At 36.4% G+C, this 18,310-nt stretch overlaps 2 protein-coding genes across 2 annotated transcripts in view; both read left to right on the plus strand.

Annotated features, from left to right (window-relative positions):
• vps26a (VPS26, retromer complex component A) overlaps positions 1–2,481 on the plus strand; it is a 9,522-nt gene extending 7,041 nt beyond the window's left edge. Inside the window, exons 8-9 of the mRNA XM_073833989.1 lie at positions 416–558; positions 1,120–2,481. Coding sequence (XP_073690090.1) covers positions 416–558; positions 1,120–1,233 — 257 coding nt within the window. The 3' untranslated portion in view covers positions 1,234–2,481. The remainder of the gene's footprint in view (positions 1–415; positions 559–1,119) is intronic.
• A 3,215-nt stretch (positions 2,482–5,696) lies between these two features.
• Positions 5,697–17,617, plus strand: supv3l1 (SUV3-like helicase). The gene is made up of 15 exons (XM_073833987.1): positions 5,697–6,088; positions 6,321–6,398; positions 6,585–6,692; positions 6,772–6,886; positions 6,973–7,141; positions 7,237–7,348; positions 11,450–11,527; positions 13,923–14,014; positions 14,208–14,388; positions 14,583–14,676; positions 14,773–14,992; positions 15,080–15,160; positions 15,258–15,434; positions 16,701–16,849; positions 17,017–17,617. The coding sequence occupies exons 1-15, from the start codon at positions 5,830–5,832 to the stop codon at positions 17,393–17,395; spliced, it is 2,292 nt and encodes a 763-aa protein (XP_073690088.1). The 5' UTR covers positions 5,697–5,829; the 3' UTR covers positions 17,396–17,617.
• The last annotated feature ends 693 nt before the right edge of the window (positions 17,618–18,310 follow it).

The following is an 18,310-nucleotide window of genomic DNA, read 5'->3' on the forward strand; positions in this document are numbered from 1 at the left end:
AAAAGATGAGCGTTTGAGATTAAAAAGTATAGAAGTTGTAAATGTTTTTAGAAAATAACCTATTGTTTTGCTAGATAAGACCCTTATTCCTCGGCTGGAATAAGCCGAGGAACATTTCAGCCTTCAAAATCCTGAAATGTTGAAGGATTCAAACTCGGGGGCACCATAGAAGTCTATTATATGAACAGAAATCCTGAAATGTTTTCCTCAAAAAACACGACTGAAGAAAGAAAGACATGAACATCTTGGATGACAAGGGGGTGAGTACATTATCTGTAAATTTTTGTTCTAAAAAAGTGAACTCTTTTAAGACTGGTTTTGTGGTCCAGGGTCACATATCTTATATTATACATTGCCAGTTTCATTTTTTCTAAACTGACTTTCTCCCCCTGCTGGGCTAAAAATATATTTCAAGGTGAATCCATTCCTATTCGCCTTTTCCTGGCTGGTTATGACCTTACAGCCACAATGAGAGATGTAAATAAGAAGTTCTCCGTGAGGTACTTTTTGAACTTGGTGCTTGTGGATGAAGAGGATAGGAGATACTTCAAACAACAGGTACAGTTTTAATCAAATTTACAGTAAAAATTAGAATTAGGGTCCCAATGATAAATCGTTCCATCCATTTTCCGAATGCATCGCGATTCCCTCCAGAATCGACTCTGACTGAGGTTAGTTTTTCCCAGCAGATGGCGCTCTAATCTAGTTTTTTACCGCACACTCAAATGCTCACCAAGAAGAGTGTCATGTACTCGCACCTAGGCTCAGAATGATTTTACAAGATTAATGTAAACACAGCCCACTGTGAACACTCTTGTTATTCGCTTCAACCTTTTCGATCTTTATTAATTATTATTTTAGGTTCAAGTGTGTGTGTAAGGAATTGGAAGCAAGCAGAGTATGGCTGTTTCTAAAGCATGCAGCGCCATATGCTGTTTAAAACTAAGCTCAGAAGCAATTCCAGGGAGAATTGCGATGCATTCAGAATCAATGCACAATAATTTCTTTATTCACAATGCATCGATTTATCATTGCAACCCTTATAAGAATCATATAAAATGTACTTTCAATGTGTCTCTGTCCAGCCATGTGAATAGAATGATTTTGTATTTTGTCAAGGAAATCGTTTTGTGGAGGAAGGCACCAGAGAAACTGCGGAAACGGAACTTTCATCAGCGCTACGAGTCACCTGAGCCTCGGCCGAGTCTCTCAGCCGAGCAGCCGGAAATGTGAGCGAGGTTTGGAGAGCGACCAGCCAGGGACACACGTACCTCTCAGTGACCAGTCGCAGGAGAGGACAACATCTTCCACCGAACATACATGCAGATCGCTGTTCACATGGTCACCCCTCACAGCTTCTGGTTATGAACTGTGCCTGATTTGGCTCTGTCCTCCCTGCCGTCCACAGCAAGCAATCTGTTAGTATACAAGGACACTTTTTAGAAAGCACTGGAAACAATAATGTAAGTAATATAGCACATCTTCAAGGTTGCACGCCTCCCTAGATGAAGAAATGTTTTTAAAAGTGCACTCACTGGTATCCTCTATGTTCCACATCATAGAGCAGAAACATATAGACCTAAACACATTTTAAAGAGCTTCCTCATGCATGCTAGCTGGTGAATCTAAGTTCATAGTAACAGGCAATGGGGTCCGTTTAAAAAAAAAAAAAGGTCAAGAAATGTAATGCCGCCCAGGCCACACTGTATTTGCAATCCACTTAACGTTGTAAAACATTTCTATCTAACTTATTTAGCCATCTTTTCTCTTTTGTTGTTGTTTGTTTCTTAAATACTCTTTATGTTAAATGAATTCTGTTCTTGAAATAAAGTATATGTCTATATATAAAATGTTTAAAGAAGTTTTGGACTAGAAGCTTTATAAAACCAGGGCAGTTTGTGTAATTATATTGAGCACATGTATTTAACTCATCTGCCCAGTTTTGAATAACACACCAATTGAAAATCCTAATTAGTTTTGTGAATTTTTGAGATGATTTATTGCTATTAATTGCTAAATATCATCTCTGCTGCATTTACATTTCATACTGTCTAAATTGTTAGACATCCCAGAGGAATGATGGAATTTTGTTGTATCCTTTGCATGTCATCCTGCTTTAATGTTTCCTAACAGAAGGGGATGTTAACAATTTTTCATTGTTGGAAATGTGCTCTTGCATATTCTATGCTGTTTGTGTTTATTTGGACCTTTTCGTTTTGAAACTGTAAAACAAATGTATTTTTTCTCTCTCGTTTTTCATTCATCTGTTGATTTGGTTTTAAAACTCACACTACATTACTAATAGAAATGTCTGTGTGCAAAGCCATTGAGTGCCCCAATGGAAAAGACATAACGAGTGTTTAGAGAACTGACTGAAAAGTTGTGCTACGGCAACTGAGTCATTTGTACATCTTGAAAAATTGTACATATCCAGTTATAGTTTATCTGCCAATGTCAAATAAAAATGCAAGTTTATACTTAGTGACACTGTTTTTTTTTTATTTTTCAGATTAAAACTGCTGTCCCACAACCAAAAAACACATTAAAAAAGCATTTATTCAAATCTTGTTTATTAAGATGCTTGTACAGGTCCTTCTCAAAAAATTAGCATATTGTGATAAAGTTCATTATTTTCTGTAATGTACTGATAAACATTAGACTTTCATATATTTTAGATTCATTACACACAACTGAAGTAGTTCAAACCTTTTATTGTTTTAATATTGATGATTTTGGCATACAGCTCATGAAAACCCAAAATTCCTATTTCAAAAAATTAAATTAGCATATCATGAAAAGGTTCTCTAAACGAGCTATTAACCTAATCATCTGAATGAACTAATTAACTCTAAACACCTGCAAGAGATTCCTGAGGCTTTTAAAAACTCCCAGCCTGGTTCATTACTCAAAACCGCAATCATGGGTAAGACTGCTGACCTGACTGCTGTCCAGAAGGCCATCACTGACACCCTCAAGCAAGAGGGTAAGACACAGAAAGAAATTTCTGAACGAATAGGCTGTTACCAGAGTGCTGTATCAAGGCACCTCAGTGGGAAGTCTGTGGGAAGGAAAAAGTGTGGCAGAAAACGCTGCACAACGAGAAGAGGTGACCGGACCCTGAGGAAGATTGTGGAGAAGGACAGATTCCAGACCTTTGGGGACCTGCAGAAGCAGTGGACTGAGTCTGGAGTAGAAACATCCAGAGCCACCGTGTACAGGCGCCAGGTCAAGCCACTTTTGAACCAGAAACAGCGGCAGAAGCGCCTGACCTGGGCTACAGAGAAGCAGCACTGGACTGTTGCTCAGTGGTCCAAAGTACTTTTTTCGGATGAAAGCAAATTTTGCATGTCATTCGGAAATCAAGGTGCCAGAGTCTGGAGGAAGACTAGGGAGAGGGAAATGCCAAAATGCCTGAAGTCCAGTGTCAAGTACCCACAGTCAGTGATGGTCTGGGGTGCCATGTCAGCTGCTGGTGTTGGTCCACTGTGTTTTATCAAGGGCAGGGTCAATGCAGCTAGCTATCAGGAGATTTTGGAGCACTTCATGCTTCCATCTGCTGAAAAGCTTTATGGAGATGAAGATTTCATTTTTCAGCACGACCTGGCACCTGCTCACAGTGCCAAAACCACTGGTAAATGGTTTACTGACCATGGTATTACTGTGCTCAATTGGCCTGCCAACTCTCCTGACCTGAACCCCATAGACTAGAGAATCTGTGGGTTATTGTGAAGAGAAAGTTGAGAGACGCAAGACCCAACACTCTGGATGAGCTTAAGGCCGCTATCGAAGCATCCTGGGCCTCCATAACACCTCAGCAGTGCCACAGGCTGATTGCCTCCATGCCACGCCGCATTGAAGCAGTCATTTCTGCAAAAGGATTCCTGACCAAGTATTGAGTGCATAACTGAACATAATTATTTGAAGGTTGACTTTTTTTGTATTAAAAACACTTTTCTTTTATTGGTCCGATGAAATATGCTAATTTTTTTAGATTTTTGGGTTTTCATGAGCTGTATGCCAAAATCATCAATATTAAAACAATAAAAGGCTTGAACTACTTCAGTTGTGTGTAATGAATCTAAAATATATGAAAGTCAAATGTTTATCAGTACATTACAGAAATAATGAACTTTATCACAATATGCTAATTTTTTGAGAAGGACCAGTATTATCTATTAAAACCCACAATAATATTTTGAATATTAGTAAGCTTAATATATATATAAAATCATCATTTATTAGGTATTTTCAATTGGGAGGTGGCTGTCCTGAACCCTAACCACTAAATTTCAACATTTTATTCCATTGTTGTTTTTAAAATTATATTTAAGGTTTTTTTGTGTTTTTTTTTAAGTGAAGTTCAAAAAAATATTTATTTTGTTTTTGTTTTATATTATATATTTTTACATTAAACATGTAATCATTGTTTTGGAAGTGACAAAAGGGAACACATAGTCCTTTATTTGGGGGAAATAAACTTTTAGTAGCCTACAGTTCTGCATTTTTTGTGTGGTCGCTACTGAAACATTACTGTCACTACTGAAAATGTGCAGTCACTACCGTTCTGTCAAAAATAAAGTATACTAAATTATTAACTAAGATGTTATGATAGTGTTTGGTTCAATATATGATCAACTTTTTGCCTTTTGCAAAGAAGAATTGTATTCAAAATGCAACAAATCTCATAAATCACACTTGAAATATTGTTTAAATTGTAATTATTGATTAACCTGTGAAAACGTTTTAATAAAATAGAAAAAACTGTACTTACAAGGAAGATGTAAGCTAAATAATAGGTCAGTATAACGCTTCCTAACTGTGTTTCGATTGTGACAATTTGGGGAGAGGACAAATATTACAAACCTTTCTAAAAATACAATATGACAATTAACTAACTGCACAATTACCAGAAATGTGTAGCTTGGATATAATACATTTCGCATATATACAATATTTGTCGAAAAAGACATTTTCAACTCTGACTTTGAAGCAATTCGAGCTCTCCTGACGGATTTCGCGGGAAATTCCATATGGCTCATTTGCGTGTGCGTGACTTTGCTATTTGTTTAGCAAAGTCATGGTAAAATATTTTTAGTGAATATAATTTAACGGTTATAATCTGCTGTAAAATATTTAAACTAGATTATAAATCTTTCAAGCCTTGAATATATTTGATTTGTGATTGAATTATTCAGAAGAGATATATTGGGGTCATGGAAATTCTGGAAACCTTTCTTTTCTTGAAATAAAATATTAATGGAAATAAAAAAGTGCTCAGTTTTGCTTCCATGTTGTCATAATTTATTTGCTATTGTTGCTTTAAGATTATAGCATAAAAGTGAGCTTTAAGAAAATAACGTCATTCAAACGAGTTAGTTTCGTTTGCGCTGAAGTCAACTGGTTACAACTGTTTGTACCACATGTCTAGTGTAATACCTCGCAAGCAGTTTCCGTTTGTGCCACTTTTAAAAAAAATATTAACCTTTAAGATTGCACATGTTATAGTGAACGTATTCTCTTGATATCACATTTAGAACTCACTCGTAATCTATTTAATAAATTTGTCAAATCTTGACTTTAGCATTTGACTCAATAGTGAAATAGAAAGACAGGCATTACTTCGGGCACCAAAAATTATTGGGTCCTTCAGCACGTTGTTACTGAGAGGAACTTGACCTCTTGTCATCATAGGAGGTGGCACTGCTGCTGAAGCTAAATAGAGTATACGTATAAACGTAACATGAAATTTATAATATAAATTGTGCGACCGCGACTGTTAATTTTTATTATTCTGTTTAACCAATTGTACATGGTTAACAGAAGCTTAAAATGTCGGTAAATCGCTGTGTTTACTTATTGTCGCGCTCTCATATCCGAAACCGGGTATGTGCTAGCACTGCTGCTGTAGCAAACAACACTTTACTGCATCCAACGAGAAGGACATTTGAAAAATTATTAAGTAGACATTCATCCTCAAACAGTTCATCCAGACCCCTAGACACATCACTGTTTGTACCGCTCACCGTCAAAAGTGATGAAGGCGGAGACGGGGCAGTCGGCGAGGAGTTGACGCAACCGCTGGACAAAAGTAAAGACTGTGTTTATTAGCGTTATGCTATTAGTATATTATGTAATCGATTTATAAATGACTCACTTGAAGTTCTAGACATTCGTATTTGCATCTGAATGCGTCTTTAATATACCTCATTCAACATATTTATAAACCATGCAGATTAAAATGGGAATATTAAATATTACTTGATTCAGTTAACCATTATCAGAAATACATCTGATCGTTGTTTATTTACCCGGTTTAACAGGTGAACTTCTCAGGGTGCTAAATAGGTTCTACAAAAGGAAAGAGATTCAAAAACTGGCTGCTGACCAAGGGCTTGATGGTAAGAATCGTGAACCCATTATTATTACGTGATTTTACATAATTAACATTTTATTTGTCAGTCATTTTGTTATTATGACAACACACCCATCTAAAAACTGTACACATTAAAGTATGCCAGGAATACTACTGTATTTAGATTTTTACAAAGCCTTTTTGTGATTGTTGTTTATTTGTTTATCAACAGCTCGTCTCTTTCATCAAGCGTTTGTCAGTTTTAGGAAATTTGTGCTGGAAATGAACTCACTAAATGCTGACTTGCACATCAGTCTTAATGACATAATTTGTGGAGCTGGTAAGTATTCACATCAGACATATTGCAATGACAATATCCATAAAACCTGTGTGCATAATATTTCTTCCCGTCTTTCCAGGTCACATAGATGACATTTTCCCATACTTTATGAGACATGCCAAACAGATTTTCCCTATGTTAGACTGTATGGATGATTTACGCAAGATCAGTGACTTGCGGGTCCCAGCAAACTGGTACTGAGAGTTTCAGATCATCTTTACATTCTCATCTGCACAATACTGTTTTTTTTTTTTTTTTTAACGTGATAAATGTGTTACAGGTATCCAGAGGCCAGGGCTATTCAGAGAAAGATAGTTTTTCACGCAGGACCCACCAACAGTGGTAAAACCTATCACGCTATCCAGAGATTCCTTGCAGCCAAGTCTGGAGTTTACTGTGGACCGCTAAAGCTGCTGGCCCATGAAATCTATGAAAAGAGTAATGACGCAGTGAGTTTCATTCCTCAGACTAGGTTGTTTTGGTTTTTAATGTAATTACACCTTAGTTGTGAATGTTAAAGCCACTATGTATGGTTTTCTAATAGGGAGTGCCATGTGATCTGGTCACAGGAGAAGAAAGAATATTTGTTAATCCAGATGGAAGACAGTCTAACCACATTGCCTCTACGATAGAGATGTGCAGCGTCACAACTCCATGTGAGTATAAAGAACATGAACTGTTAAAACAATATACGATACCTGGGTTTATGTTGAGTGCTGATAGTATCTTAAAGGATTAGTTCACCCCAGAATAAACATTTCCTGATAGTTTATTCACCCTCAAGTCATCCAAGATGTTCATGTCTTTCTTCAGTCAACAAGAAATTAAAGGAGTAGTTCACTTTCAGAACAAAAATTTACAGATAATGTACTCACCCCCTTGTCATCCAAGATGTCATGTTTCTTTCTGAAGTCAGGGCTCTAGACTAACTTTTTGCACTGGTTGCACTGGTGCGCCTAACTTTTTTTCTTAGGTGCACCAGCACAAAAGTTAGGTGCACCCAAATTTTCAGCTGCATCACATTTTTCACCGTAGTTTTACAAGTTCACTTTTTTTTTTACTTTTTTTTTTTATTTATTTTTTAATCCCTGTCCATATAGGCAATATTGACTTGTAAATGATTAATTAACAATCTGGTCAATATAAAGTTCTTTATTTGAAGCATATTTTTTTCCCCAGTACTTTACCCTACTTTGTGTAATAACGAAAACATTTCAGTGAAAAAATAAGTCCAAAACTCTCTATTTTAACATTTTGAACAATAGGGCTCTACAAATTTTTTTATTTTTTAGAAATTCTTGTTTTAATTTTTCTCATAATCAAATGAAAGCATAAACATTTATTTATTTTTAATCAAATGAAAAATAAACTTTTTTTAATTTTTGGCAAACATATATATGATTTATAAATAGGAATATATAAACACCTACATTATACTGTACAAAAGTAATACATGACTAATATTGTTCTGTTTCATGTTAAACCGTACTTTTATTTTGACAGATTGCCGTGAAGTTTATGTGTGTACAGTATGATATGATGCTTTCTCAAATGAAACGGTAAAAGTGACACAGTAGGTTTGGAGATTGAGTTTATCTGTTCATGTGAGATGCAAATGCCAAAAATTAGCGGGAGCGTCACGCGTGCTTCAGTAGCCTATACGCGTGTAGTTAAAAAAAATAAAAAATACACGTCTCCACCATTAATACATAGAGGCAAACGGAACATGCAGGATTTATTTTAAACGGTCTTTTTGCCTTTCAGTTTTCATAGACACTAGTCCATATCGCGATTTGAATTAAGTGACAGACCAACTTTTGATTAATCAATCCAGAAATCAACGTATTACGTGGCATTCCGCGCCATAGTAAATTCGGTTTTTATGAATGGAGTCCGCGATCCAGTCCGTGTTTTTGCGGAGGAGGCATTGTAAACGCTTGACAATGTAGAGACATCCTGACTGCATCACATGCATTTTCAAACGTACACACGTACAGGAATATCTGGACCACGGACAATCAGAGGGGGGGCGGGATCCGTCCTTCATCTCTGATTGGTTTAGACCACGATATGGGTCTAATGTGTGTCTGTTGTTGAGCAACAGGGAGACTTTAAGAGTGACGGAGTTTCGTTTTTTTCCCCCTCGAACGGCTGGTCGCACCGGTGCAACCTTTGATTTTTTTTAGTCGCACCATTGAGAAATTAGGTCGCACGTGCGACCAAATTGGTCGCACTCTAGAGCCCTGGAAGTTGTAAGGAAATTGTTTTTTTGAGGAAAACATTTCAGGATTTCTCTCCATATAATGGACTTCTATGGTCCCCCCGAGTTTGAACTTCCAAAATGCAGCTTCAAATGGCTCTAAACCAAGTGTGCCGCAGGAGTCCCGAAAAATGAAGCCCCCCGGTGGCCGGCTGCAGTATAGGTCATAAACCCCGCCCTCTCCATGTAATCTAATGGGACGTGAGACAAACTAAATAATCGAATAACACTTCAAATAATTTATTTCCAAAGATGGTTTCCATCATGTAAGGTAGTTTTTATAATGCTGATTCATGTTCAAGTGTTCCTTTTTCTAAAAAGTTTACTTTTAGGTAGTTATTTGATACTATTAAAACGGGGTGTAGTGTCATGATTGTGATCTTGCAGGAGTTTGGGCGGGACTTTGATACTGCCGCTCCGCCTCACAACACTACTGCGCAGACACTGGCTCCAAACGAACCTCTAATGCGCAAACTCTGGCTCCAAATGACGTAATTTCCCCCAGATGGCAGCTGCCATATTGAGACGCTTTGGCTTCACTTTTTTATATGGAATGAAGTGGAGATGCGTCGTCCATCTTTTTTTACAGTCTGTGCTCTAAACGATCACAGCCGAGGAAAAAAAGGGTCTAATCTAGTGAAACGATCAGTTATGGCGCTTTTCCACTACACAGTACCAGCTCACCTCAGCTCGACTCGACTCAACTCGGCTCTGTTTGGTTTTCCACTGTGTAAAAGTTGTACCTGTACCTCCACAATAGTACCTGGTTGTCATAGTGACGCTGCAGGAAACTGCCGTGACGTAATCTTCTACGCGACACACACCTGCTGTCTGCACCTCCTCGTTTGACCATGGCGTATTCTTCTGAGTTGCCATAATATGTAATGGATTGGATATGTCACGCAATCTCTGGCCAAACTTTTTAAAAATGGCGGGTTATTCTGGATACTATTGCTGGCGCGTGCAATGATGACGCAGTGAATAGTGACGATTCTCTCTGACCAATCAGCAGTCTGCTGTGTTTTCACGTCACATTTTAGTATTGCCTCAGCTCGCCTCAGCTCGCTTGGAACCTCGCCGGAGGTGGTACGAAAAAAAGTACCTGGAAGCCGGTACAGGTACAACTTTTACACAGTGGAAAACCAAACAGAGCCGAGTCGAGTCGAGTCGAGCCGAGGCAAGCTGGTACTGTGTAGTGGAAAAGCGCCATTATTTTCTAAAAAAAAGTACAATTTATATACTTTTTAACCTCAAATGCTTGTCATGTCTAGCTCTGTGTGTACTCTGTGTAGAGATTAAAAAGTATATAAATTGTAAATGTTTTTAGAAAATAACCGATCGTTTCGCTAGATAAGACCCTTCTTCTTCGGCTGGGATCATTTAGAGCCCTTTAAAGCTGCATTTAAACTGCATTTTGGAAGTTCAAACTTGGGGCACCATAGAAGTCCATTATAAAGAGAGAAATCCTGAAATGTTTTCCTTTAGAAAATATAATTTCTTTACGACTGAAGAAAGAGACATGAACATCTTGGATGACAAGGGGGTGATTACATTATCTGTAAATATTTGTTCTGAAAGTGAACTAGTCCTTTAAGATTTCTGAGGAAAACATTCTGGGATTTTTCTCCATATAGTGGACATCAGTGGTGTTTAGCGGGGTTGAAGGTCCAAATTGTCTCAATGCAGCTTCAAAGGAGTCTACACAATCCCAGCCGAGGAATAGGGGTATTATCTAGCGATCAAACAATCGGCCATTTTCTTAAAAATAAAAATACATACATTTTAACCACAAATGCTTGTGCACTAGGTCTGCGTAGCACATCTGTAATTGACATATCACATTGGAAAAGTCACATGTGGTTAGTTCTTTGTCTATGTACTCCGCTTCCAAAAGGTATGTTAGGGTGAAAAACTCCATCTCATTTTCTTCTCCAACTTCAAAATTGTCCGACATTGTTGTTTTACCATTTTTTGTAAAGGATGTTTGACTTTTCACATTCGCTTTGTAAACACAGGGTCAGTAATTTCACCTACGTCACGCATGACCCTTTCAACGTGAAGTCATGGACATAGAGCTACTGCAAGACAAGCATTAGTGGTTAAAAAGTATGCAGTTTTGCTAAATAAGACCCTTATTACTCGGCCCTTATTAATAAGCCCTTTGAAGCTGCATTGAAACTGCAATTTGGACCTTTAACCTGTTGGGCACCATTTAAGTCCACTATATGGAGAAAAATCATGGAATGTTTTCCTCAGAAACCTTCATTTCTTAAATTATAAGGGAATTTTAATTCTGGAGTGAACTAACCCTTTAAACTATCTAATGAAAAGGCATAAGTAAAAAGATATATGAAATAGAAGTAAATGTTAAAAATCATTCTTATTTTTTTTAACTTGATTGTTCTTTAATCGAATATTGACTGTAAAGATACTTTGAGCTTAACGAAAGGTACTGTGTAACTAAAACATATTATTATTGTTTGGATATTTTGTTTAGATGAAGTGGCTGTCATTGATGAGATTCAAATGATCAAAGATCCTTCCAGAGGATGGGCTTGGACGAGAGCTCTTCTTGGTGAGTTGGCTTTGGGAAGTTACCAGAAATGGTATTTATTTACATATACAGTAGGGTTCAAATATTTGGGAGCATATGAATTATTTGAGAGTTTAAACAAATTAAAACAAGGAAAAACAAGCTTTGCAAACTTATAAAAAAGATAAAATAAAGTCACTAACTAATTTTTAGCAAATTTCTGAAATTTAATAAGAAAAAGTTCTTTTCACCTAAAGCTATATATTGATTAATATCATTTGTAATGAAAACAAATGCATTACATCAGTAAAACTGCAAATTAAAAGCATTTTCATCAGTGGCCTTATTTATTTTCTTTTTTATGAATAATATTTAGATGCCATTCTAAATACTACTTTGCAAATGTTAAACTCTCAGACTATGCTACTTTTCATCTGCATGCATGTGTCATAGTTTGGTTTTATGTAAATATGTTGAATGAGTTATGTTGAAGGGATAGTTCACCCAAAAATAAAAATTCTGTTATTAATTACTCACCCTCATGTTGTTCCAAACCCGTAAGACCTTTGTTCATCTTCAAAACACAAATTAAGATATTTTTGATGAAATCTGAGAGCTTTCTCAGGGCTCTAGACTAACTTTTTGCACTGGTTGCACTGGTGCGCCTAACTTTTTTTCTTAGGTGCACCAGCACAAGAGTTAGGTGCACCCAAATTTTCAACCGCATCACATTCAACACCGCAGTTTTACAAGTTAACTTTTTTTTTACTTTTTTATTTTATTTATTTTTTAATCCCTGTCCATATAGGCAATATTGACTTGTAAATGATTAACTAACAATCTGGTCAATATAAAGTTCTTTATTTGAAGCATATTTTTTTCCCCAGTACTTTACCCTACTTTGTGTAATAACGAAAACATTTCAGTGAAAAAATAAGTCCAAAACTCTCTATTTTAACATTTTGAACAATAGGGCTCTACAATTGTTTTTTTTAGTTTATTTTTCGAAATTCTTGTTTGAATTTTTCTCATAATCAAATGAAAGCATAAACATGTATTTATTTTTAATCAAATGAAAAATAAACCTTTTTAATTTTTGGCAAACATATATATGATTTATAAATAGGAATATATAAACACCTACATTATACTGTACAAAAGTAATACAGTACTAATATTGTTCTGTTTCATGTTAAACCGTCCTTTTATTTTGACAGATTGCCGTGAAGTTTCTGTTTGTACAGTATGATATGATGCTTTCTCAAATGAAACGGTAAAAGTGACACAGTAGGTTTGGAGATTGAGTTTATCTGTTCATTTGAGATGCAAATGCCAAAAATTAGCGGGAGCGTCACGCGTGCTTCAGTAGCCTATACGTTTGCAGTTAAAAAAAATACGTCTCCACCATTAATACATAGAGGCAAACGGAACATGCAGGATTCATTTTAAACGGTCTTTTTGCCTTTCAGTTTTCATAGACACTAGTCCATATCGCGATTTGAATTAAGTGACAGACCAACTTTTGATTTATCAATCCAGAAATCAACGTGTTACGTGGCATTCCGCGCCATAGTAAATTCGGTTTTTATGAATGGAGTCCGCGATCCAGTCCGTGTTTTTGCGGAGGAGGCATTGTGAACGCTTAACAAGGTAGAGACATCCTGACTGCATCACATGCATTTTCAAATTTCAATCAGAGGGGGGGCGGGATCCGTCCTTTATCTCTGATTGGTTTAGACCACGATATGGGTCTAATGTGTGTCTGTTGTTGAGCAACATGGAGACTTTAAGATTGACGGAGTTTCGTTTTTTTCCCCCTCGAACGGCTGGTCGCACCGGTGCAACCTTTGATTTTTTTTAGTCGCACCATTGAGAAATTAGGTCGCACATGCGACCAAATTGGTCGCACTCTAGAGCCCTGTTTCTAACCCTGCATAGACGGCAACACAACTGCCACATTCAAGGTCCAGAAAAGTAGCAAGGACATTGTTAAAATGGTCCATGTGACATCAGTGGTTCAAACATAATGTTATGAAGCTGCGAGAATACTTTTTGCGCACAAAGAAATAAAAATAATGAAATTAACAATTTCTTCTTTTCCGTGTCAGTTTCTATACCAGACCACCAGCTTCTTTGTCAGCAGCACCACACGCATGCATTCTTTTTTTTGTTTGTTTTTTTGCGCACAAAATATTCTCATAAGGTTGAACCACTAATGTCACATGAACTATTTTAACAATGTCCTTACTACCTTTTTGGAGGGTCAGAAATCTCTCGAATCTCATCAAAAATATCTTAATTAGTGTTACGAAAGTGAACAAAGGTCTTACGGGTTTGGAACAACATGAGGGTGAGTAATCAATGACAGAATTTTTGGGTGAACTATCACTTTAAAGATATATTTAGATGCAAATATGAAGTCACTCTTTTTGAATAGGTTTGTGTGCTGAAGAGATCCATGTGTGTGGTGAAGCTGCAGCAGTGGACTTTGTCACTGAGCTCATGTACACCACTGGTGAAGAGGTTGAGGTGAGTCTCAGTAGTTCTAATTAAAAAATGTTGATTATTGCAACATAAATGCACATGCATTTTTTTTTTATTATGTTGATGCTCACTATTTGTTAATTTGTCTGGAACATAAAAATAATTCATTGTTCGCCTAATGGTTTGAGATACTGAGGCCATTATTATGCTTTGACATAAATGCTTTTTTATCTTTAAGGTACATAATTATAAGAGGCTGACCCCTTTTTCAGTCTCGAATCATGCAGTGGAATCCTTAGATAACCTAAAGCCTGGCGACTGCATCGTGTGCTTCAGCAAAAATGACATCTACTCAATCAGCCGACAGATAGAAGTTCGTGGCCTGGAGTGTGCTGTCATTTATGGCAGTCTGCCCCCTGGTAAGAGTCCTTGAGTCTATCGGTTCAGAAGTGTCATAAGAGTAATCGTGAGGGCCACATGATGCATTTATGATCTAGTTCTAGTTTGCTGAACTTACTGTATTATCATCATATTGCCGTCTCGTCATTCCGTCACAATGATTCAGTCGTAAATTTTATCTGGAAACTAAACTAACATTTTGATTGGTCAACAGGCACCAAGCTGGCTCAAGCAAAGAAGTTTAATGATCCAGACGACCCTTGCAAAATTCTTGTTGCCACAGATGCAATTGGAATGGGACTGAACCTGTAAGTAACTTTGTTACAAACGTTGTTTTATTTTGCACAACAGAGCTTGATTTATTCAGCATCTGAAGGAAAATACTGGTTCTTTGCTTTCTTTAGGAGTATTAGGAGAATCATCTTTAACTCTCTGGTAAAACCCAATGTGAATGAGAAGGGGGAGAAGGAGTTGGACACTATTTCCACCTCGCAGGCGCTGCAGATCGCTGGCCGAGCGGGACGCTTCAGCTCTGTGTTCAAAGAGGGTGAGGTCACTACTATGCAAAGGGACGACTTGCCTGTTTTAAAGGAGATCTTGGGAAAGTCTGTTGACCCTATTGAGGTAAGAGTCATTTATCTATTATTAAAGTAAATATGTTGTTTGAAAAACGTATTTATTAGTTCATTTCTCATCCATTCCTGATCTCAGACAGCAGGATTACATCCCACAGCAGAGCAGATCGAGATGTTTGCCTACCATCTTCCCCAAGCGACTCTCTCAAACCTCATTGTAGGTCTAAATATTCAACATTATCGCATAAATATATTATTGACTAGTAATTGTCGTCATTTAAAACACTGCCTTTCCTTTCTGTTCCTCTGTACAGGATATATTTGTGAGTCTTGCACAAGTGGATGGACTTTACTTTGTCTGCAACATTGATGACTTCAAATTCTTGGCGGATATGATTCAGCATATTCCTCTGAATTTGCGTTCTCGCTATGTGTTCTGCACAGCCCCCATTAATAAGAAACAGCCATTTGTTTGCACATCCTTTCTCAAGGTCAGTGAACCACTTGTGAGCTCAAAACCTGAATAATTTTTTATTTAATAGATTTAATAGAAAATAATAGAATTTTGCCATTTGACCATGAACATTTAGTCATTCAATTTGGTTTAGTTAAGAAATGATTTCCAATGCAAGAAGGAAGTAGCATGTGAAAATTTGAAAAATAAATTGTGCTATTGTGAGTTTGGACAAATGGTGCAGGAACCCTGTCATGGTTTGGGATCAGTAAGATTTTTTTAAGAAATCTTTTCTGCTCATCAAGGCTGTTTTTATTTAAATAAAAATACAGGAAAAACAGTAATATTGTGAAATATTATTGTAATTTAAAATAGTGTTTTTCTATTGTAACATACTTTAAAATAGAATTTATTCCTGTGATGCAAAGCTGAATTTTCAGCATCATTACTTCAGTCTTCAGTGTCCTTCTAAATCATTTAGAAATCATTCTCATATGCTGATTTATTATCAATGTTGGAAAGAGTTGTGCGGCTTAATTATTTTTTGGAACCTGTGATACTTTTTTCAGGATTCTTTGATGAACAAAAAAAGTTACTTTTTTTATTTGAAATAGATTTTTTTTTCTAACAATACACAACAATTGTTCAAACATTTGGGGTCAGTACATTTTTATTCTTTCTTTTCTTGAAAGAAATTAATACTTTTTATTTAGCAAGGATGTGTTAAATTGGTAAAAAGTAATAGCAAAGACTTATTGCTAAAAAAGTTTAATATTTTGAATAAATGCAGTTCTTAACTTTTTATTCATCAAAAAATCCTGAAAAAAGTATCACAGGTTCCAAAAAAAATATTTGGCAGCACAACTGTTTCCAACATTGATAAATCTAATAATAATTCAGTGACATAGAATGGTTTCTAAAGGATCAAGACTGTAGAAATAGATGATGAAAATTCAGCTTTGCATCACAGGAATAAATTATATTTTAAAGTGTATTAAAATAGAAACCATTATTTTATATTGTAATAACATTTCACAATATGACTGTTTTTTTTTTTTTTCAGTATTTTTGATTGAATAAATGCAGCCTTGATGAGCTTAAGTGACTACACATTACAAGTCTTACTGATTATTATTATTATTTTGTTGTTATTTCAGTTTTAGTAATTTTAGTATTATTTTAGCTGTATTTCAGTTATCGTAAACCATTTTTAATAGTTTATAGTGGTGTAGTTGTATAATAGTATATTAATAAATGAACTTTGATCTAGTTAATAAATGCTGTAAAAATCTGTCCTCTACAGTTTGCCAGACAGTTCAGCAGAGATGAGCCTCTGACGTTTAACTGGGTGTGTCGACATGTGAATTGGCCCCTGGCCCCTCCCAAAAACATCAAGGACCTTGTTCATCTGGAGGCTGTCCATGATGTGCTAGATCTTTACCTTTGGCTCAGGTATGTTTTTTGCTTTTGTTTTTTTACATTAAAGTTGAACCCAAATCATCTCTACCTATTTATCTACATTGCAGCATTAAACCACAGAGCAATAATAAAAATTAAAAAAATCCCATTTCCCATTTCATCCATAACGTTTAACCTCTTGGACTGCTTCCCTCTCACAGCTATCGCTTCATGGACATGTTCCCAGATGCTAATCTCATCCGTGATATTCAAAACGAACTAGACGGAACCATTCAGATCGGCGTGCGGAACATCACACGGCTTATCCGTGCCACAGAGGCTCAACCCGCCTCTGCAGAAACCAATGCATCTGTAAAACTTCCTGTTTTAGACGGACTGCCACTGAGGAGGGGACGAGGGTCAAAGATTCAAAGAACAGAGGCTAGGGTGACGGACTCTTCACTGAGCTCAAGGTTGGTGCGGGATGGACTACTGACAAAAGAATTGTTACAGCAGCTGCAGAGAGAATGGGTCCAAAAGCAAAGCCAAAGTGGAGACGACTCCAATTCAGCAAATAAAGGGAAAAGAAAGAAAACCTGAACGCTAACCTGCGCAACATAGACTTTTCTGTACTTTTAGAGGATCAAGAGAACTGTATCGCTGATGTTCTGAACTGGACATAATGGTTGCCTCTCCATTTCTGGAGCATTATCTTACTATAAAATGACAGTTTTCATAGAAATTCTAAACTGAGTGTCAAAAAGAGGCCTGTAACACCCCCTATTAGATGTGACAATAAAATTATATTGCTATTTTTAATAACTCCATTGTCTAACCATAGAAGAATTGTGTTTGGAAAAACTAAAAAAGATATAATTTTGGACACCCTCAGGTTCCCATGATCGAAAAAACGCAAGGTTGCACAATGACCTATAGACTAGATCTTGTCAGGCCACTGAACCTGTCATTGAAAACCAATAATTTGTATTTACCCTCTTCTATTTTTAGCATGGTTCTGCAGTCTGATGTTATTTTAAGAACTCTACTCGACCAATGAAATACTACAGCTGATATGTGGATTGATTTAGACATTGTTCAACTTACTGCAACAGCCTTGTACGGTTGAGGGTAGTGTCTGGGTCAGTTCAAAATCTGAGCAAATCAGAACTTGTCATATGTTAAACGATAACTTTAATAGTACCATCTACTAATAGGAAAAAAAGTCAATTTTCTTTTTTCACAAAATTGTTCTTAAAGGGATAGTTCACCGAAAAATTTAAATTTGTTATTTGTACAAAGTGCTTGAATTTGACTTTTTGAAATGTAAGGTCTGGAAACCCTTAAAAATAGCAATATTCCTGAAGAGGTACTTGAAAAGTGCTTGAATTATTGAAAGTCATTGTAGCTATATAATAAGTGTTTGATTCAAATCAGGACTTCGGAGCGAATCATTTGTTTTAGATCGGAACGGGTCTGTGAATTTATTGCTTATTGAAATATTCAAATCAAATGATT

Source organism: Garra rufa, chromosome 2 (genome assembly GCF_049309525.1).
Source record: "Garra rufa chromosome 2, GarRuf1.0, whole genome shotgun sequence".
Lineage (NCBI taxonomy): Eukaryota > Metazoa > Chordata > Actinopteri > Cypriniformes > Cyprinidae > Garra > Garra rufa.

Coding starts and splice junctions, on each gene's coding strand:
- supv3l1 (XM_073833987.1), top strand. CDS start 5,830: ATGTCGGTAAATCGCTGTGTTTACTTATTGTCGCGCTCTCATATCCGA. Junction 11,528..13,922: donor TTGGACGAGAGCTCTTCTTG/GTGAGTTGGCTT, acceptor CTTTTTGAATAG/GTTTGTGTGCTGAAGAGATC. Junction 14,015..14,207: donor CCACTGGTGAAGAGGTTGAG/GTGAGTCTCAGT, acceptor TTTATCTTTAAG/GTACATAATTATAAGAGGCT.